At 37.6% G+C, this 22,243-nt stretch overlaps 3 protein-coding genes and 1 pseudogene across 4 annotated transcripts; 2 read left to right on the forward strand and 2 right to left on the reverse strand.

Annotated features, from left to right (window-relative positions):
* Window positions 1-1,955: 1,955 nt before the first annotated feature.
* On the forward strand, window positions 1,956-4,290 carry LOC137712605 (COBRA-like protein 4). Its single transcript, XM_068451710.2, has 6 exons — window positions 1,956-2,224; window positions 2,336-2,415; window positions 2,629-3,085; window positions 3,180-3,327; window positions 3,415-3,692; window positions 3,786-4,290. The coding sequence occupies exons 1-6, from the start codon at window positions 2,107-2,109 to the stop codon at window positions 4,079-4,081; spliced, it is 1,377 nt and encodes a 458-aa protein (XP_068307811.2). The 5' UTR covers window positions 1,956-2,106; the 3' UTR covers window positions 4,082-4,290.
* On the reverse strand, window positions 4,270-7,544 carry LOC137712606 (protein COBRA). Its single transcript, XM_068451711.2, has 6 exons — window positions 7,241-7,544; window positions 6,758-6,837; window positions 5,862-6,318; window positions 5,450-5,609; window positions 5,014-5,291; window positions 4,270-4,912 (listed from the first exon to the last, which is right to left on the reverse strand). Exons 1-6 carry the CDS (start codon window positions 7,341-7,343, stop codon window positions 4,620-4,622), a joined length of 1,371 nt encoding a protein of 456 aa, XP_068307812.1. The 5' UTR covers window positions 7,344-7,544; the 3' UTR covers window positions 4,270-4,619.
* Window positions 7,545-9,482: 1,938 nt separating this feature from the next.
* On the forward strand, window positions 9,483-13,888 carry LOC137713758 (cleavage stimulation factor subunit 50-like; annotated as a pseudogene). The gene is made up of 15 exons (XR_015955665.1): window positions 9,483-9,658; window positions 10,300-10,383; window positions 10,491-10,610; window positions 10,841-10,911; window positions 11,031-11,110; window positions 11,167-11,253; window positions 11,562-11,632; window positions 11,839-11,889; window position 11,923; window positions 11,966-12,023; window positions 12,387-12,487; window positions 12,597-12,732; window positions 13,044-13,152; window positions 13,401-13,457; window positions 13,561-13,888. The product of XR_015955665.1 is annotated as a cleavage stimulation factor subunit 50-like (transcript).
* A 494-nt stretch (window positions 13,889-14,382) lies between these two features.
* Window positions 14,383-16,304, reverse strand: LOC137712875 (small ribosomal subunit protein mL104 (rPPR9)). Its single transcript, XM_068452054.2, has one exon. The coding sequence runs from the start codon at window positions 16,183-16,185 to the stop codon at window positions 14,572-14,574; it is 1,614 nt and encodes a 537-aa protein (XP_068308155.2). The 5' UTR covers window positions 16,186-16,304; the 3' UTR covers window positions 14,383-14,571.
* Between the last annotated feature and the right edge of the window lie 5,939 nt (window positions 16,305-22,243).

Genomic DNA, 22,243 nt, shown 5'->3' on the forward strand with positions numbered 1-22,243 from the left:
ACTCATTAAAGCAGAAAATAAAGAAAAACCATAGTCAGGGGGCAAGGGCAACGGAAAACCAAAACCCCTCCAAGAAAAAATAGAACAAAGCACGACAACATAAACAACAAAACCACTCCTAGCAAACCTATAACGAAGAAGCCGAGAAAGATTACGAGAATAATTAGTAACGGCGCAAGGAGGGCATGAACCCTACCAATGAACCGGTGATTAACACCCCTATTAGCCAAACCGTCGGCCACTTGTACCGGAAAACTTGGACAAGTCACTTTAATCATATTGTATTACAGGTTAATCAAAATTTCATGAGGGTACCTAATATAACAAAAGCTGCAGAGGTTGAAAAATCCCTGTCTGATTTAGAAAACCCAACAGTCCCAAAGTTTAAAATCCAATCTAATGATTTCTTATATTCCACACTTCGTTTTTTTTTTTTTTTTTTTTTTTGATCCAGGGGAGGATGGATTGAAGAGAAAGAGATGCAAAAGTCATTGTCAATGTAAGTATTGTAATTTCTAGACAGAAAACTGTTCAGATTGCCTTTTCATGCGAGTTAGATAGTTGTATCATCGAGTTTATAATCCTAGGAACGTGTATGATCCTTAAAAACTAAATTGTCCTAACATCAATGTATGACATACATTGTAGATCCAACATAAACTGTTCAGAAGGTTGTAGATAAAATTTTCACTGAATGATCATGTCTTTTTGGAGAGATTTTACTACGTAATCAAAGGTATATCCCATCTTTTTATCTTTCTCATCACGTGTTTGGAATAACAGTTTGGCATGCGGGAAAATGTAGTAGGTCATTTTCACAAGGGAAGTTTACTAGTTGTGTCAAGCTTGCCCCGAAACGCAAGATACCATCGATAGTCACATCAAACATAGAAATACAAAGATTGCAGGTATAATCTACATTTTTGGTAATACAGATCATGCTTGTGGAGTACTCAAATTAAATCTCTTATTTGTCGTGAATGGATCCAATAAATATGACCTAGCTACAATTATGCTGACGGTGGGCTGTTGTGTTGAACCATTCCAAAATTTGCATTAAAATACCTAATAAAATCAGTAGGTGAACTTGGTTTAAGCTCCTTAACAACACACATGTTTGATCATAATTTCTCATGCAGGTCAGCTTCTAAACAAAAAGACCAGTTGGTGGTCAAGCCACGACAATCAATCCTTTCGGGGAACGAAAAAACTCATAAGTGCATTTCAGCCTTCCCTTGAACACTATCGTGTAATTCATTGGGGCAACAAATGTTCTTTCAACAGTACAATTCGGCCCAATATTCTTTGTTTGATGTATTTAGCGCATTTAAAACAAACGAGTTATATTAATGCATGTTTGGTGTCATCCACTTCTTTTTTTAATTAAAATGTTTTTTTATGCAACTCAACCGAAGTGAACCAAACAAGACCATCACACTTACCTTCGCCAGATTTTGCCTAAACAATCAATCACTTTAATGCGTTATTTAGCTACAAGCTCATGCTATGAGGACCGATTTAGTTAAAAGTTTATTAACAAGTCTTATCCTTGCATGTTTTCCTAAATTTGAGAGTTTAATTAGCTATGTATATAAATTTTTAAATGTGGACGGAGGCAGAAAGTGCAAGCACGAGCACAGAAAGTGGAAGTGGTGTTGGCTACAAGTTAGTAAAAGAAAAAAAAAAGAACAGAAGACTTGCAATTGAAGCAATCCAATTACAAGTTTACAACATGCTCTCTTGGCTAAAAATGGGAGGCTTTTGAGTTCATGTGATACATGACCTAAAGAAGCAACAGTGTTTGGAAAGAAAACTGACCGTTGTGCTGTTGTCTTCAGAGCCTCTCGAACTCTCCCGCCAGCCTTTCACATAATTATTCTTCACCAAACTTGCTTCAAGGTGCAGAAACACGTCGCAGATAAACAATTTAAATAAGGTAATATACATATATGTGTGTGTGTGTGTGTGTGTGTGATTGTAAAATATATCAAATACTGATATTGTCTCTTCCCTTTTCCTTTCTGACACCCTACATATCTTTGTCTCCTATTCATTCATCCTCTCATCGCTGCCGCTGGAAAGCGTGTGATCTGGTGAACCGAGGCCATGGAAATCGAAAACCAGGCCAACCCAACTCACAAAATCTGCCTCACATGTTGTTCTTGGTCTTGGATGAAGTTCACATTCTTGGCTGTGCTGTATTGCTTGATACTGTCACCTGCAGGTAAGTTTTTTTATAACAAATCTAATTTGAAGAAACAGACCTTTGTCTCTGTTATTGGTTTCATTAATTTATTTGTTTGCTGATGTTTGCTTTCGGTTTTGTGATCTTTAGCGGCGTATGATCCGTTGGATCCAACCGGAAATATAACGATCAGATGGGATGTTATGTCTTGGACAACAGATGGTTATGTTGTAAGATCGATATCATTCAAGTGACTTTGTTTTTGTCCATGATTAAGAGTAGCGATTTACACATTCCCAGTTTAACTTCTGACACTCCCCTTGCGAGTGTATAAATTGTAAATAAGGAATACAGAGTGTCGAAAGCTAAACTAAGAGTTTGAAAATCGCGACTCGTTGATTAATTTACAAATCAAATTCTTATCCATCATTGAATTATGTTAGGCTGCAGTGACCATGAACAACTTTCAAATGTACCGGCAAATCCCAAGCCCTGGCTGGACTCTCGGGTGGTCATGGGCGAAAAAGGAAGTGATCTGGACAATGGTGGGAGCTCAAACCACAGAGCAAGGAGACTGTTCAAAATTCAAAGCAACCATCCCACATTGCTGCAAGAAAACTCCAACAGTTGTAGACTTGCTTCCCGGAGTTCCCTACAACCAGCAGTTCGCTAATTGCTGCAAAGGTGGCGTCCTAGCGTCTTGGGGACAGGATCCCTCAGCAGCAGTCGCTGGCTTCCAGGTGAGTGTCGGGCAAGCCGGCACTTCAAACAAGACGGTGAAACTGCCCAAAAACTTCACCTTGCTTGGTCCCGGACCGGGGTACACTTGTGGCCCTGCAAAGGTCGTGCCGTCCACAGTCTTCCTCACGGCGGATCGCCGGCGAAAGACTCAAGCACTTAGTAAGATTTCCTCACTCATATTTCTAAGATCTTCCTACTCTCTCATCTTTCAAGTATCTCTTACTAATTTCTATGTATTTTCCTTGTAATGCAGTGACATGGAATGTGACGTGCACGTATTCGCAGTTTCTAGCGTCCAAGAATCCAAGCTGCTGCGTTTCCTTTTCGTCTTTCTACAACGAAACCATTGTTCCTTGCCCGTCTTGCGCTTGCGGGTGCCACAACATAAAAAATTGTGTCAAGTAAGCCTCAACAACCCTATCCACATTATACAGTTTTGTACACACTTGACCTAATTTCTGGATGAAAATCTTTTACAATGCATACAGGAGTGACTCAAACTTGGCACACAAGGCAGGAATAAACACACCGAAAAAGGATAATTCGCCGTTGCTTCAGTGCACGCATCATATGTGCCCTATCCGAGTACACTGGCACGTCAAGCAAAACTATAAGGACTACTGGCGGGTCAAGATGGCCGTCACCAATTTCAACTACCGGATGAACTACACAGATTGGACGCTCGTTGTACAGCATCCTAATCTCAACAACGTCACTCAAGTCTTTAGCTTTGGTTACAAGCCCCTCGTCCCCTACCAATCCGTCAGTAAGTGTTACAATCGCGAGCTTCTGAAGCTTCTTTTTCTCAGAATTTTGAGTTTCGTCCTAATGTTCGAGCGTGATTGACTGTAATCTGCAGATGACACTGGTATGTTCTATGGCATGAAGTTTTACAATGACCTACTAATGGAAGCCGGGCCATCAGGAAATATTCAGTCTGAGGTGCTTATGCAGAAGGACCAGAATACCTTCACGTTCAAGCAAGGATGGGCGTTTCCTCGAAAGGTTTACTTCAATGGCGACGAATGCATGCTGCCCCCGCCGGATGCATACCCATCTCTACCTAACTCCGGCTATGTAAACTCTATTTCAATCTTACAAAAGGCAGCCTCCGTGCTTCTGATAATGTTTTCTTTATGTTTTTCACTTTCCTGATAAATTTTTGAAGGTCAGAGCGACAGATGTGGTCCTGTGTGCGATAATTCGGTATAGATTGTAAACTATATCTGAATTCGTAAAATCTCACACAAGTTTTCCATATCTGTGTGTGACACAATTTTATTCTTGTTTTCGATCTGTAGTATGTAAAACGATACGCGGTTTCTGAATTCAACAGGAATCTATGAACAAGACTCATACATCAACTTCAATTTCTTATCAAATATCATATAGCACTAACAACATATTCACTTTGGATTGTTCTAAATAATCGCACAACAGCTAAACTTGAACAATAACAGTGGTGACAAAGAAAAAATGTAATACGTGTAACAGATAACGAAACAGAATTTTGTAGCGAAAGTCAAGCCGGAGTGCACCTGAACCGCTTTTATAGCTTGAAGCCACAGCACTAATACATTTGACATCATCACTTGGATTTCCCATAAGCCTTGGGGAAACCTGAACTTGATGGGAAATTCTAGAGTGTATTGATAAAACTGATAGCCTTTGCCGCCTGGCCCGAACATACTCACTACGCATAAGCCAATAAGACTACCAGAGATGCGAAGGCGGTCATGACTGGACCAAGTATGCTAATAATACGTTTGGGACTGGCATTCGGCAACCATGGGTAGGCATCCGGAGGTGGCATTACACAATTGTCTCCGTTGAAATAAATCCTTCGAGGGAAAGCCCAACCCTTTTCAAAAGTAAAAGTTGATGTATCCTTTCGAAATAGGAGCTCTGACTGCACATTTCCAAGTGGACCAGCTTCCGAGAGGAAATCGTTATAAAACTTTACTCCCCACAACATGGCTGTATCATCTGCACACCAGAAGTATAACCAAATTTTATGTCAATAAAAGTCAGAAGAACTGCAGATATATATTTCACAAAAATTAATGAAGGGCAAAGAAAAGACTTACTTAAGCCAACATAAGGAGTTAATGACTTGTAATTGAAACTGAAAATCTTGGTCAAATTATCAAAGTTTGGATGTTGCACGACAAGATTCCACAGCGTGTAGTTCATTCTGTAATTGAAATTTGTAATTGTGACTTTCACCCTCCAGTAATCCTTGTAATTGAGCTTAACATGCCAATGTACTCGGATTGGACACATATGACTGGTACACTGGACTAGAGGAGTGTTAGCAGATTTCCCGGAACCAGCTACAGCTGAAGCTAAGTATGGATTCTTTGGCCTGCAAATATCGGCAAAAGAGGAAAGAATTTTTATTTACTATTACTGCAAACTCCAGCTTTGGACATGAATAACATACTGAAAAACTCGAGAAATTTTTGTAGGCGACAGAAAAACAATATTCAGAAATGCAAGAAACACATGAATTAGAGAACTCACTCTACACAGCTTCCTGGGTCTGTAGCGTTGTTCTGGCAGCCACAGGCACAAGTGGGACAGCTCACTATGGTTTCATTGTAGAAGGAGGAGAGCGAAACACAACACGTGGGTGTCTTTTGAGCTAGAAACTGCGAGTACGTGCATGTAACGTTCCAGGTCACTGCCACAAGAGGATATAGAGGTTAGATAAAGCATGAAAATTCTTTCATGTCTAAAGTATTAACACCATACTCATCAGTCGAAATGCATCTTTCAACCCTAGGAACAACATTTTAAGTGCAGCTTAAACTACAAAGTTGTTTTGTTCATATGCTCAAACTACTCTAAATGCCTTAGCAATCAACTCACCCAAAGACCTATTCGAAATTTATTCTACTTGGTGTGCACGGAAAGAAGGTGGTTCTGAACTTACTCATGGCTTGGGTCCATCTCCTTTTGTCCGATGTAAGAAATCTGGTTGGTTTAACAATCTTTGCTATCCCACAAGAATATCCAGGCCCCGGTGCTCTCAATGTGAAGTTTTTCGGCAGTCTGACAGTTTTGTTCGTTGTTCCAGAAGCACCCACACTTACCTGAAACGAACTTATGGCATTGGGTGGGTCCTGGATCCACGATTGCATGACTCCCCCTTTGCAGCAGTTTGCAATCTGCTGATTGTAGGGGGTTCCAGGCAACAAATCCACAACTGTGGGATCCTTTTTACAGCAATGTGGGACGTTCCCCTTGTATTTTGAGCAATCCCCTTGTTCTGTTGTTTGTGCTCCCACCATGCTCCAGATTACTTCCTTTTTCGCCCATGTCCATCCCAAAGTCCAACCTGGCGCTTGTATATGTCGATACTGCTGGAAGTTAAACATTGTAACTACTGCCTGCCATTTCAGAAATAGAGTTCGTATCAGAAAATTCACTGGAAAAGGCAAATAAAGGATTACATAATCGGAAAAATCGAGCTTCTAGGTAATGGAAATGATCGGTAATGGAATACTAAATCAAATTCTCCAAAATATCGAGCAATACCAACAAAGTTACTATTGATGTTAACACAGATGGGAAGATAATTCTAAATCAAAACCTAGCATCTCTTCTTCCCGATTCAGTTTCAAGCAAACAATAAAATCCAGTGCAGAATTTAAACAAATTATCCACTGCATCTTTTGAAAACACTTAAAATCTAACTCAAAAACTTCAGATGTATAACCGAAACAACAATTTGAGCCGAACCAAACTCAACGATAACCCGCTTTCAAAGTATCTAGTAAATGTATAGCATGATCACATCAAAGGAATCCTCTGCCCATCAATACTTACAACATAACCATCCGCAGTCCAGCTGATGACATCCCATTTAATCGTGATATTCCCAGTTGGATCAAGAGCATCATAGGCTTCTGCAAACACATCCAGCAACACACAGTTCAATTCATCAATCGTCAAAATCTCCAAAACATTGACCTTATTGTAAGCACATGATTCATTAGTCTCAAATTTTAGTTCTACTCAATTTTCTTCAAGACATTTATACAGCTGCTTTACTATATAACAACAAAAATATCCAATTTAATAGGAAATATCAATCATTTAATGCTTCACCACTCCAAATTTAGAAACAAAAAGCACAAAATCTCAAACTTCGCTAAAAGATTCACCTACCCTCCAACGATTTCTTCGAAAGTTGGATTCTTTCGAATCGGAAAACGAGTTTTCGGGTAAGTTAACCAAACCCCACAAGCAGAAACAAAGAAAAACACTAAACAGAAGCTAAATTTGGAAACTTGAGCAAGAAGTACTGACCTGTAGAAGTAAAAGTGAAGCAGGAAAGCAAGAAGGCGAGCAGAATGGTGAAGCTGGTGAGCTTGGCTATGGATCCAACGGCTGAGAAGCACTGAGGCTCCATTTTCTGATGCAGGTTTAGTTTGTAACAGTGATGCTTATGTTCTGATTTAGCTCTCAAGATCTGCACAGAAAATGTGGAGAGAGAGAGAGAGAGAGGAGAGAGAGAGAGAGAACTGGGGGTGTGGCTGGCTTTTCTTTTCACATGCCTGGTGGCCTTTGAAGCTCTCACTCTTTCACTGTTTAATGTTACTGAAGATTTGTCGTCGGTGACTAGGTGTCACAACATGCATTTAAATTCCATTTTTACCCTTTGCAGTTTTCCTCTAATCAAAATATACCGTAGAGCTTTGTACTTAAGTTCAAATTCTCTTGTTATTCAAACGTCTCTTATTAGTTAGTGCGAAAAAAAGCTGACATAGGACGAGAGACAAGAAGAGAAGAATATACGTCAATCGTATGCAAGAATTCTATGCGTCAACATATGAAAATCAACAGAAAAAAAATGCTTGAAAAAAATCGTAAGAGAAAAATATACAACTTGTTACACCCGATATTTTACTCACACAGAAATAATATTATATCATTAGTTTGGCATTTGGGTCATACTCGAGCAACTACCATTTCCCGTTTGGTTAATTAAAAACAAATTTAAGAGATGCCTTTGTACCATGAGGGGTATTTTCGGAACAAAAAAACATAGCATATATGTCACTGGAAAACATATTAAACAACTGTTAACGAAGACAGCAAAGGATGTAGGCCCCACAAGGCATTCTTAAGTGTCGGTGGATAGCAAATTCATTTGCTTGTGCACTCGGAAAGGAAAAGAGATGTCATGATTTTTTTCTCCCTCGTAAAAATATCAGTTTGTGGCTTTATCACAATATTTTATTTTTTTTAGTAAAAAAAAAATTTACAGACTCATTTTAGCATTTTCTAATCATAGTCATGTAATTAACCACGAGCTGGTGGTTTAGTGGTAAATGGCAGATTACAAAACTTCTTTAAAACTAAAAACTGGAGGTATCGGGTTCGAAACTCTCTGCTGGTATGGAAACCAGATTTGTGGCCAGAGGGAGGTTGAAATGCCGCTGTAAGTCTTCCCGGCCTCCGAAAGAGATGGATAATTGTGGCTTGCCACTAGTTATCCCACTTTTTTTAAAAAAAAAAAAGAAAAAAAAATCATCATCATGTGGTTTACGGTTGCAAGAAATCGAATTCAATACATGTTGTATAAATACGAATTTGAGGCATGAAATTCATCTCTAAACATAGAGCCAACCGAGTGGTTAGATGTTTATGAGTTGGGTCTTTGCAATTTGTCCAAATATTATTATTATTTTTTTCTCTAACTACCAGACTATAACATAAAGTGGTATTCTATTCTTTTGGCATTATTTAGTTGCACACTCCAACACATTGGGGCCATCCATTTCCCCTATTTAATTAGTGTGAGATTGTCTTTTATTGTGTAATTCAAATGTTTGGTTGTTTTTTTCTTTAATGTACTACAATTAGGCCTACAATTATTTGGTTAGTTAATTAGTCTACTCCTCCTCCCCCCCTCTCTCTCTCTCTCTCTCTCTCTCTCTCTCTATTCGAGTGTTTGAGAATTCTCGATTTAACTTATTCTTATCTATCGACTTACCCACCCTTACCAATAACTACTTTTGGTCGTTTTAGTGTAATTTTTTTAAAAAATGTTGATGTTTGAAAAACATTTCAAGAATAAAATTATAACAAAATCACTTATCAATTGTAAATGCTAAATACATGAAAAGTATGTGCAATATGAATCGGTGATTTATGGCTTGTTTAGAAGTGTTTTTAAAATGAGTAAAAGTGCTTTTAAAGAAAATATTTCTGAGTTTCAAAAGCACTAGCTATGTGTTTCTTGTAGGAAACATTTCAAGTATTTTTTTCAGGATTCACTTGCATTTTTACTAAAGATTGATTCTAATTTTTTCTTTTAATAAAAAAAAACATTTTAAAACTGTTCCAAACAAACACTCAAGTTCTTTGTGTTTCTGACCAAATTAAGTTTGAAAGGGCTTATTTGCGAAGTTCCTGGAACTTGAGAGTGCTGAGTAGAAATATATGTACTTTAGCCAACTTAAATTTACTTAGTGTGCTAATATATTATAATATAACGGACCCAAAGGGAAAAAAAATATATATATATATATATATATATATCAAGGGGTTGTACGACATGTCGTTTATTGAAATTAAGGCAGAAACTTTGGGGACGGAGCGGTTTTAGGGGAGAGAAAAATGGAGAAGAACAGCTTGGAAGAAACACCGCAGGATGCCAAGCTCCATAGGCAGCTCTGTTCCCTCATCATTGCTCATCTCCGTGACAGCAATCTCTATCAGGCAAGCAAACTACCTCTACTTCTTCATCATTACATATATGATATATATATATATATATGCATGTATGTATGTATGTGTGTATAGATGTTCATGTGTGTTTTTGGTTGCTGAAATAGTGTTGGAAAACTAAAGAACTTGAATTTTCAACGTAAAGATTCAATATTTTTTGGTTTTTGGGAAGAAATGAGTAGTTAAGCCCAGTTGGGTATGAAGAACATGCTACAATCTCAATCTGGAAGTGAAGTTTTTTTTGGCTCGCAGATTGATTGGTTTCCGGGAAAATGTAGGAAAATATGCTACTCTCAATTTCAAATTTGTAAACTTGACTTAGTTGGGAACTTCATGAGCATTTGGTTCTGCTGAAGTACCAGTTTTTCTTGGGTTTCGGGGAGAAAATGGTAGATGAGGATTAAGATGTAATGAGACTTTGGATGTTCTGGTTTTAAGTTTGGGATTCGAATACGTTGATTGGAGATTGATTTGATTCCGTGTTACCAAATACATCACTACATTTGATGCTTAATCTGCCTTGTACCAATGTACTGCGGTGACCTATCCTTTTTTACAAGCCATGGTGGAGAAGAGTTTAATTCAAATGTTAAGTTTGATTGTGAATTTTTGGTGATCTTTCTCATTCGCAGCCTGCAAGTGCCGTTGCTTCGGCGACAATGACATCATTGAATGCCGAAGCCCCACGTAATAGGCTTCTTGAACTGGTTTCCAAGGTTTGTTTTTGCATTACAAGGCTTTTTTTCCCTCTATTTTCAGTGTTATGTTGCATTGCTTAAACTCGGAAAGAAAGTTTTGGTTCTAACTTCTAAGGTGATTACAGGGCCTTGCAGTGGAGAAAGATGAGATACTGAGAGAGGTTAATTGCATATGATTAGGGTACATCAGTAGCTTCTAGATATGGTGCAATCCCAGCTACTCGCACTGCTGCTGTCGATTTTGGGTAATTATGTTTTTCGGAATAGGTTTCTCTGTCATTTGATTACTGCTTGATGCCTTTTTGATTTGCAACAGGTTACAAACAAACTTCCAAACGTTCGGCTCTGGTACTTATTGTTTAGCTGCTCAGGGAAAAAAGCAAATCGATCATGAAAAACTCCTAGGAATATTATTTACAGAATTTTGTATAATGAACCCTGATAATCAGATTTTGCGTATCTTTTGCGCAAACAGTGCTGTGCTGGAAACAAAAGGCTCATCAAAGAGTTTTCCAAAGCATGAGACACGACATCTTTCAGAGCACAAGTTATACATAACTAGGGAAAAAATAATTGCATAACATGGGTACTTATTTTCATTGATTCACTAAGTTAGCATGATAAAATTCACTTTCCACTGGGACTTGTTCTGATGGGATAAACTTAGAATATTGCCAGATGTGCAAGGTTTAGTCCCGATGGGAAGTTTGTTGCTACTGGAAGTTCCGACGCATCAATAGAATTGGTTCTTTCTTCAACATGGCCCCAATCTGATTCTCAGGCAGTGTTAAAATGTTTTAGGTTTCAAAAATTAAGCAAATGATGCTTGTTGAGGCTAGAGATGGTCCTGTGCGACCTGTCATATGCACATTCGATGACCACTTATAAGTAAGTCAACCCTTGTTCCTAATTTTGATCAATAAATATTGTTTTGCTTATGAAAAATTTATTCTTTCAACCACAACTATTGTTTAATTGCACCCATTTTCTGTGATCATCCAATGTAGACTATCCTGTCTAGGCACATTACACAGAGAATGATTAAAGTAAACTGATAATTTAAACTTTGTAGTATCAGAGTTACATATAACGTGTGGATTTACTTGGATTCTATTCATGTTTCATTTAAAGTCAATTAGACAATGTCTTCGGCGGTATATTCCCTTATGTCTAATGTTACTCCGATTTAATTGCAGCCTGTAAATGACTTGGATTTCCATCCTCAGAACACTGTTCTTATATCTGGGTCAAAAGATCAGACCATAAAGTATGGATTCCTTACTTTCCAAGATAATATATTGATAAGTTCTTTTAACTTGTAAGGCCAGCAACGTAACATATCTTCTTCCCCCTCTTCTTCTTCCCTTTTTACTTTTTAGTCATGTTGCTGTTTCCTCTTCTCCAAAGCCCTTGACCATTAACGAAACAGGAGTTCGCTTTGAACCCTTATGTCAATTTTGTTACTACTTTCAGGTTCTTTGATTTTTACAAGATGGCCGCAAAGAGGGCATTCAGAGTATCCAGGTTTTGCTTGTCATCTCATCTAGATTGAAGCAGAGTATACAACGACACTCCTTTAATTGTCCTTTTAATGACATAGGATACACACAAGGTGCGTTCAGTATGTTTTCATCCTTCTGGAGATTTTCTTTTAGCTGGTAATATTATGCTCTTTCCTGTTATTTTCTATTTTCTTGGTGGAGTGAAGTTGCTTGAGCCAATTTGATGTTTTATGCAGTCTATGAGTTGGTGTTTTCCAGAATGTGTACATTTGTCTTGGTTCGTAGTCGAAGTTCTATTGTAAATTTATTCTTGCTACAATTTACCCATACCAGCTTCATCAAATATTTTAGTTATATATCATACTTTTTCATTTTCTCATACAAGATGTTGTAATGTTATGACAGAGAATTTATAATGATCTTAGTCTTATGTAATGTCCAAAAGTATTAGTTTACATTTAGATGTCAATACAGTGAATTGGCTTCTAATGATGTTTATATCTATCAATAAAACCACAGGGACAGATCATACAATTCCACACTTGTATGATGTCAATACCTTACAGTGTTACCTATCTGCAAATGCCCCAGAAATCGATGTTAATGGAGCAATAAATCACGTATATGGTTGACTCCATCTCCTTATTCATGCTTCAAGTTCTGCTATACATTGTTCATAGATAAATACAATTCGATGAGGGCATTCAAATCCACATATTTGTGCATCAGGTCAGGTATTCAGCTACAGTTGGCAAGTATGTTACAGCTTCTAAAGACGTGTTATTTGTTTATGGGATGGTGTAACTGCCAAGTGTGCATGCTCCATACCAGAGGCAACCAGTGCAAGCTTCACTAAGGATCAAGGGTATGGAATATGGCTCATAGGATAGGTCTAAGCCCTGAAACATGATATGTATGAAAGTATGGAAAATTGTGAAAGTACATGTATGGAGGGTTGACTTTGTTATGTGAAATGATGTTTCTGCATCTAAGTTGTTTCACAAATGTTGGATAACATGGCTAAGGAATATTTTGCTTATATCCCCGTCAAGTGTCTGGCTTGAGATGTGTTAAAACATCACTGTAACTTTGATTCTCCCCTCAATTCTTTCTAAATCTTCGACTTCACAACCTTCCTGTTTTCTTTGGGATATGACTCAACTGCTGGTCTTCTAGGTTCGTTCTATCTTCTGGAAAGGATTCTACCGTGAATCTTTGGGAAGTTGGCACTGGGAAACTGGTTAATCAATATATCGGAGCTACACATACTCAACTGTGGTGTCAGGTATTCCAGAAAGGCTTTCTTTTGGTGGTTTTTTCTTTTAAGAATTCTAAAAAGGATTTGAGAATGCAATTTCTTATGCCAAAGAAAACGGCTACATAAGTCCTCTTGTCAACTACGTAAAATTCTAGACCAGAATTCTTCTCCACTCCGCTGCCCAGTCTGAGGAACCCAAATCAGGAAATATTAAAGTTGGTGATAAAACTACTCATGTATCAATATCATAGGTGCTTTTATAAACTTATCTGCAGACTGTTTTTTATGATACTGAAGAATTTGTACTGTCCATCGACGAACCAACCAATGAGGTTTGTTTGCTCTTACTGTATTTAGATAAATGTGCTGGTTAGTTTCAATTGATAGGAGACCGAAAAAGAAATGTTTCAATTGATAAATATGGTATGGTTGCAGATTGTTATCTGGGATGCTGTGACAGCAGACAAAGTAGCAAAGTGGCCTTCCAATCATATTGGTGCTTTCCGTTGGCTTGCGCACTCGCCAACGGAGGCTGCATTCGTTACCTGTGGGACTGACAGATCAATCCGGTTCTGGAAGGAAAGTCTGTCAAGCCTGTAGAAATCCGGCTGGCGACTTTATTGATGTGAAGAGTGTAGATTGATGATCTGAGTTAGGATTTTACTCCTCTCCCTTAAAACTAGACGAGTTAATGGAATGTAACCTACAACAGAGGACCCCCAACTTTACTGGTTCAGTTTGGTCAGTAAAATATTTTCGTTTTGACTTTTTTTATTCTGTCTTTTCTAATTCGCAAACTCTTTGAATACGTATGATTTTCGTATTTAAGTCGGATACGATGAATATATTCGGAAGTTGATTAGTTGATTACAAGCTAGTTTCAGATCCGACATCGGTTGTGAAACAAGAGGTCAACAAGTAAACAAATGGACATTTTGAGCAGCTTCAGCAACCCTGTTGGAATGCGACACTTGCAATTTCCTATGCCGGAGAAAATGGCTAAACCGGTTGAAATTCTTTGGTCCGTATGCGGGTGAACCATGTCATCTGCCCAGCCAGTGAATCCTGTATTAGATAGAGATGGGACGGACATAGGGGAATCCGATTTGTATGGTCGATCAGATATCCACTTGTCGGACCCAAACATTTCGTATAAACCAGAACATCACGCATGCAAATGACAATGTAAATTAAGTAGAACAGCGAGGTTATTTTATAGCACACAATAGAAAGACAAATGTCGCATAGACTGAAGAATTAAATGAATCAAAGTCCGGTTTATTTCTAATTTAACCAACTATAAGATCAAAACAACAATTCAAAAGTAAGGCAACTACATTCGACATCAACGAAAACAAACGATCAAACTTCCAAAAACAGAAACTTTGATCAAAACCGTCATTCCCCTTCGATAATTTGACGACTCCGACTTCTAATGGCATCTCATCAGTAGGCTCGACGCTGCATTTTCTTCGGCTTCTTTACGAAACTCAATCGAATTTGCTTCAACCGTCTCTTCTTCCTTGCCATCTTCTCAGGGAAAGTTTCCCGCTTCTTCTCCTTCTTCACACCCTTCTTCAAAGCCTTTAGCTCCTTCTTCTTCTTCAAGAAATACGGGTCCACCGGATACGCCTTCTGTGTCAAAGGCACCCCAATCTTTTGAGCCTCATTGAACAGGGCAGTGGCTCTATCGACGCGGTTGTGAGCATACAGTTTTCCCATCAACAGCTCATAAGTCTTGATTCCGGGCTCACATTTATCCTCCTTCATCTTCTTGAAAACACGTAATGCGTGATCGATTCTCTCAATGCCACACAAAATCTTTAAGAATCCATAATATTCCTTCTTATTAAGAGCCTCGCCAAACCCGGCAGACTTCATCCTATCAATCATTTCATCCCCTTCCCCAATCCTCGCCGCCTGATACAAGCTCCTGATCAACACAAGAAATGTAGTTTCATTCGGGTAACACCCCCACTCACCCATTCTCTCAAACAGGTTCAGAGCATCCTCTGTCTTCCTAATCGTACACAAATTACTAATCAACACATTGAATGTCTCCACATTTCTCGGAACCCCATGAGTGTCCATATCCACCAAGATTTCCTCCACCTCCGAATGAAGGCGAAAGGGATCCTTCTTCCTACAAAGCTTGGAAACGCAATCAAGAATCGCATTGTAAGCAGTAGTACCAATCTCAAACCCTCCTCTATACATCTCTCCAGCCAATCTCCTCGCCTCCTCGAGCTTCCCATCAACACACCAACCCTTGATCAGCAGATCACACATATACTCATCAGGGAAAAACTCATTGGCCAAACCCTTAACCATTTTCTCAGCATTGCTCGCAAAACCGTTTTCGCAAAGCTTTTCGATAACCAATTTCAGCGAATCTTTGTCGCGTTTCAACCCGTAATCCTTCTCCATCTTCTCAAAGAAAGAAACAGCCTGAGCAGGCCTCCCAGCTCTCACCAGCCTATCAATGGCGGAAGCAAAGGTTTTCGACCCAGCAACTCCACCTGCACTCACAATCACATCGTGGGTCGCCTTGAAATCCTTCCTCCTCCCAAAGTAGTCCACAAAATACGAGAGGGTCTCGTCCGTGTGCTCAAAATTAGGGTTCGAGATCAGCCACTGGTTAAACCCTAAAACCGTACGGCCGGCCTCGGGGGACTGATTGAGTACGTTAAGGACCAGGGGAGCTGTCGGGGTGATGTGGGAGAAGCTCAATTGGAGGCGTTGGGTTACGGAGAGGGGGTCGGAGCTAGAATCCTGTAGGAGCTCGGAGGAGAGAGACTGAGCTAATTCGGACTGATCTGGATCTTGGGTCGGTGGGGCGGAGGAAGAGAAGGGTTTAGAGAGAAAGAAATGGGGTAGAGATAGAAAGTGGGAGCTTGTTCCGGTGACTATGGCGGGTCGGGAATGGCGGAAATGGGTGGGGGTTTGGGGGAGGAATGGAATGTGGGTTTGGAGTGTTTGGGAAGACGACGGCGATGAAGAGGAGGTGGAGAGGTAGCGGAGCAGGAGCCGCCGGAGTTGCAGAGGCTGTAAAGACCGCATTTTTAGAGAGAGGGGGGGAGGAGAGAGAAGCTCACCGTGAGAGGAGGGTTTATGATTGCTGGGAGGAATGAAAACCTAAGCGTTCCTTAGCTACCAAAACGCTGCGTTTTGGGTGAGTTTTCTATGAAATGGGGCTGCGCCTGCGCCTAAGACCTAGGCATCAAGACTAGTCCAATGTGGGCTGACGTTGGCCTTTCGATGTAATTTTTTGGGCCTCAAGCCCAAAACACATGTTACTCTTTCTGGATCAAAGACAAATAGTTCTTGTGCATGCCTATTTTGTATGACATTCAATCAAATCATTGTACATTCGACTGAAAAGTGTGAGTGGGCGTTGATAATTATTTTGTTTTCAATTTTTGTTTATATTTATTTTAACGAAAACTAAAAACTCGTTTGGTAATTACATTTAGTTTTTAATTTTTAATTCTTTGGAAAGTGAAAGTAGTTACCAAATGAGTTTTTGGTTTAAAAAAAAAAAACAAAAAACAAAATGGTTATCAAACAGTTCTTTAATCTTTATGTGTTGGTAAAAAGAGTATGAAGTGATATGGATGTGATTAAAACCGAGCATTGGAGTTGAGGCAAATTATAACAAGCATCGACGTGATTGTCATTATAAAATTTGAACTCAGGATTCCAATCAACAAGATGAAATTGAGTGTTACTAAATTAAAAGATCAAGCATGACCTTTTAGTTTAAAGTACCTAACCTTGGAGAGACCTAATATCTTTTGGCAGTTAATACTAGTATATAAGCAATCAAACTTTCTCCCACAAACTATGTTAATGTATCTTTAAGGAGGTTTATAATCTAATAACCCCTAGCTAACTTCTCTCACTATCTAAATTTATATTTCAATTACGTATTGCCTTGTTGTGGGCGCATGTTGAACTTGTCACCATTATATATTTGTCAAAAGTTATGCCTCTAGGGCTATAAGTCTATTCGTACTAATCATATTGACACTCAACATTTTTTCTTGAGTCAGAAAAGTCAGAAATTGCATATATATGTTCATATAATACGGGTTTATTTTTTTTCATCATTCTAAAATTGCGATAAAGTTCATCATCTTACTTATTACTTGTGTCTATCACCTACATAGATTTCAAAATTTAAACTCATCCAGCTGTAATAATAGAGTGGTGAGCATCACCCCCACTTAACGAGAGATTTTTCAGTGTGACCGATACACGGGGTGGTACATCACATGTGACTATACAAATGGTCGGATATGTGTGCTAAAAAGTTAATAACTTAAAAAATAAAATCTCACCATTTTTATTAAAACACGTGATGTACTATTTGTGTTCCCGTCACAATTAAAAATTTCTCCCACTTGACGGTAGTGAGCAAAAGTTTTCCTTTATAACATTGAGATGAGATGATCTCTCTCTCTCTCCGCGTAATCATGATTAACTATTGCGATTGTCATCATTGTAAATCACATAATGATAGAGATGATGAAGCAGGGAATGTATATATAATTATAGAAGCATGTAGAAGGACATGTCTATGTGGATCCCATTTAACACTGAGAAAGCATAAACAAAACACCTAAACTTATTAGGACCTACATATAATTATTAAGATAAGCTAAAACTAAATATCTTTGTTGTACATAATTGTGTGAAACCATTGACGCAGCAATACAACTTTGGATTTAAAAAAACTATGTACCCTACAGCAGGGTCTAGTTCTTCTTCCTATCTGGGATCACAAGGACAAAGTCTCTCTATATATTGATACACCAATTGTCCGGTTGATTCACATCACTAATTATATGTGCATATGTATATGTATAATTAAGCAAAGTGGTCCATGCAAATGGGATGAGGAGCTAACACAATTTGCTTTTTCTCAAGTTTGCGTTTTATTTAATTAACATGTTAGTGGTTAAAACATATGTTGGAGAAGCATCCTACAAGAGCAAATAATGAACCCTGTACCCGCATAATATTTATAAGCAAAAAATAATTAGTGTCGAAGAGTAGGATCCCACAAGGGTCATATGACAAAATAATATTTAAGTTATATGACAAAATAATGTACAAGTAAATATAGGAGTTTCCACTCTTAATATCATCGAGACATTTTGTGATACAATCCAACACCTAGAAATAGGTATGTGGTTAAATTAGAATAATATCGACAATATTGGTGGTGGTCCTGCATCAGTTTATAAAGCTTATCAATTAGTTGATCCTTGATCAGGACCAGCTACTTGAATACGCATGAAATTATGTAAAGCAACAATGGTTTTATAGAATATCTTGATACAATGTATGGTACGCTATAATGATGAACAACAGTTTAGTTTAGTAGGGTTTGTGACTAGGGTGGTGGACGATGATTCGCTCAGATGTTGTTCTTTAGGGCTTTCGATCGGACCTAGCTAGGGTTTTCCAGTCGATGGAGTAGGCAGCCCAAAATTGTACTTATTCATTTTTATTGGCAACTTTGGTTAGCCAAAATCATGATGACATCTTCTCCTCGTGGAAATGAAGATAAGCGTGGGGTTGATCTGTGCCATGCTTGTTGTAATGGTGAATTGATGATGTGGTATTATTATCAGTTTTAAATTATGTTATATACGGGTTCTGTAGGGGCCATTGATGTTTATGACTTGCACAAATTTGTCTTCTGCTGTTCAACTTACCAGTAGTTTATGTTTTAAAGTCGTTCATTAAAAAAAAAAATCGTATTTACCGTTTGTTTTCTGGTTTAGACTTTGCACATATGACTATCTCATTTCAATTTCCATGCATATTGGTAAGGAAACAAAGCGGTACTGTTGGATATTCCCTCAATATATGCCCCTTTTATATCTTGATGTTTCCATGGTAATTGAGGAACAAAATTGGGGGCTAGGTTCATTCTACTCGTTTTGTGAGCAGAGCATAGGCTTTTGTAGTTAATCTGACAACCAAACTCTGATGTGTAGTTATGTTCGACTAATCCTTTACTACCCTGGATCGTTGTTTCAATAAAAAAAACAAAACAAAACAAGCTAGCAAGCCAGTTAGACAACTTTATATAAAAATAGAGGTCATGGGGAAAAAAACAGATCAAAATGGTTATGAACTATGCAAGCAAAGGCAGCAGCAAAATTCAATCTTAGTAATATTCAAATGCGGAAATATGGAAGGCTTAGAGAAGAAGAATCCTTTTACGTTTTATATTGGTGGTCAAATTAAAGAAAGATTCCTTTTACATGAGCTTTTTTGCATCAACATAACCTAAATTCCCTTTGCAACCCACAAATTTAGGCTTTGGGATACTAGGTAGCTTGCTATAGATGCCAATTAGTGACTCATAATTCTTTATCAAACTTTTGGCATCCAATATTTTCTGGTATATATAAAAGGTTTTGTGATTTTATTCACATGATACCATAACCATACATGTGGCTAGATTGTTACAAAAGAAAAAAATCTCCCATTTCACCAACTCCTCAAATGTTAAACGTAATCCGGCAACTTTACGCAAGACAGAGTTTGATTTTTGGGCACTTTTACCTTTCCTCTCTTTTATATACCTTCCCATCCATCAATGATTTCTGTATCCATACCCTGAAAAAGAAAAAGCCTTTTTTTTAGGGCAAGATGAATCTCAAATGAGATGAAACAATGAACCCCATAGCCTATTTCGTTTGGGATGGAGAAGATCCGTATGATTCTAGTTTGTAGAAATTTTTTGCTCCGCCTAATCGGGAAGAAGCAAGGAAGAAGGAAGGACGAAAAAATAGAAGCTCACTTTGTATTTGGATATCATGAAGTTGTTACAACACTTCCAACTGCAACAAATTCGACATGTTTTCTGAGCTAATTAATACATCTGCTGATGCTTAGCTAATTTAGAAGTTCGAACACACTAAAGTCTAGTCTTTGTATTTGATTTTATAATGTACATGCTTCAATTGATTTACGTGTGTTGTATGATAATTAATAAGAACTTTGGAACCCCAAGTGGTTCCTCTCTATAATTTTTTTGACATTAAAAAATAAAAACATGTGGCTATCTAGAGGTAAAGATATAATTTTCTGCACTATGAGAACCAAATATGTGCACCAGATCGTATATTTTCATCATCCTAGATTCTTTTTCTTTAATTTTCTCATGTCATTATTATGTGCATTATGTGGATTATGTGTTCACACCCTTTGTACGGATATATGCCATTTGCTCAGAGTGTTCACTATGCTAGGTTGATCAATTTTCTTAGACCAAATTTATAAATCATGTGATGTTTTACTAATAAAAAATAAACACGTTAATCAATACCTAAGTAAGAATTCAATCATCCACAATCACATCATATGGTTTACGAAATATATATAATTTAAATAGATAGTCTCCCTAGAATTATCTATTCATAAAATCAGCATTTTGCATATAATATGTATATATAGACACACATATACATATAAATACAGAAAACGATAGTGAGACTTAATTAACTCAAACTACAAGGAGGGGGAGCCGACTTAACTAACCTTGTCATTATATTTTGAGTTTATTTTTCAACTATTGATCGTGAGACTTGAGAGTAAGAGGACTAGGAGGAAAGGAATATATAGGTAGGGATATGGGGGTGTGAGTCGAGTGATAGAGAATCGGTTGAAGGCCGAAAAAGCATCTACTTGCATGCACTGATGTGGATTTATAAGGAAAAAAAAAATATAATGTTAGTTTGATTGGATATTCAAATCTGTTTCCATCTTTTCTTTATAGCTGGAAAAAAGAAGCAAAGCTTTTGATCACAGGCATATCTTTCACCAAAATATATTCTTGAGGAAGGAATTGGATCTCATAAAAGAGGGTGAGAGTTGAGCCGCATCATTGTTTGGTTTAGGTTCTTATTCCTCAATCATTTAAAACTAACGCATTACAAATGATCAAATTAATAAAAAAATCTAGGAAAATATTCTCTAATTTTATTGTATATAATCTTAATTAAGGAATCGTAAACCTTAATTATTTTTTATATTCAATTTTCGCATTCAAAAGGCTATATCCGATATCGATCATAAAGAAATGCTAATAGAAAGCATGCAAAGAATAAAGAGGAAGGGGAAGGCCAATGTTACACATACACAATGACAGTTGAAGTGAGAAACCAAAGAATAAGATTGTAGATGTGTTTCAAATATTTTATTTTCCTGAAAAAAAAATGATAGTTAAATTTAACAAGATGTCATTCGATTCTTAACAAAAGTCACCTCGATGCATGTGTTGAGGGCAGTGATGGATTCAGAATTTGAACTTTTGGGTCTCAATGTCAAATTACAAGTTTTTTTTTATACAAATAAAGCGTGAAACACACACAAAAAAAAAAAAAAAAAAATGTCTATTCAACTAAGACATTTCATCAAACACTTGGTGGTTTTATTGTCTTCGGCCAAACTATGTTGTGCATATGTCAACAAATATTCATTATTGCCAAAGCAATCTGATGAGTGATATCGAGAGTATTTGTCGAGTGTTGTTGATGCAACATGTATGCCTAGTAAACATTATATCCAATACTTGGTAGACACAAAGGGACATGTACCAAATATCCGGAGGGTCCTCAAAAGACCTTCACATGTATATTTCTCGGACTATGGGTGATCTTGGGACTACCTAGATCCCGATTTACATCCACCCTAATTGGGGGATCAATTGATTGCACCTAAAATCTCTTCCTTTTTTTTTTCTTCTTTTTTTTTTAAAAAAACAATAACAGTATTGTTATAACGTTAATAGAACGTATAAACTTCACAGCTATCATGTTGGATGAATCTAAGGGGTTGTCAAACGAGAAAGACTCAAAAGCATATAACAAGATGAACTTATTGGTGAATATGTGAGTGTGCCAATCACGAGAAACATCAAGGAAACGCAGCCAGCACTCCAAAATATGCTAATATGATTAGGTCCTCTGCATTAAATAATGAACGTTCCATTATCATTTCTTTGCCCAGGATCAATTCACTCGGGTGCAGCGATACGTTTCTCTACTCTCAAATTAAAATTAATAGTGAATTTAAGCAGAGAAATTAAACAATGAAA

The sequence above is a fragment of the Pyrus communis genome, chromosome 14 (assembly GCF_041283825.1).
Source record: "Pyrus communis isolate YQ-2024b chromosome 14, ASM4128382v1, whole genome shotgun sequence".
NCBI lineage: Eukaryota > Viridiplantae > Streptophyta > Magnoliopsida > Rosales > Rosaceae > Pyrus > Pyrus communis.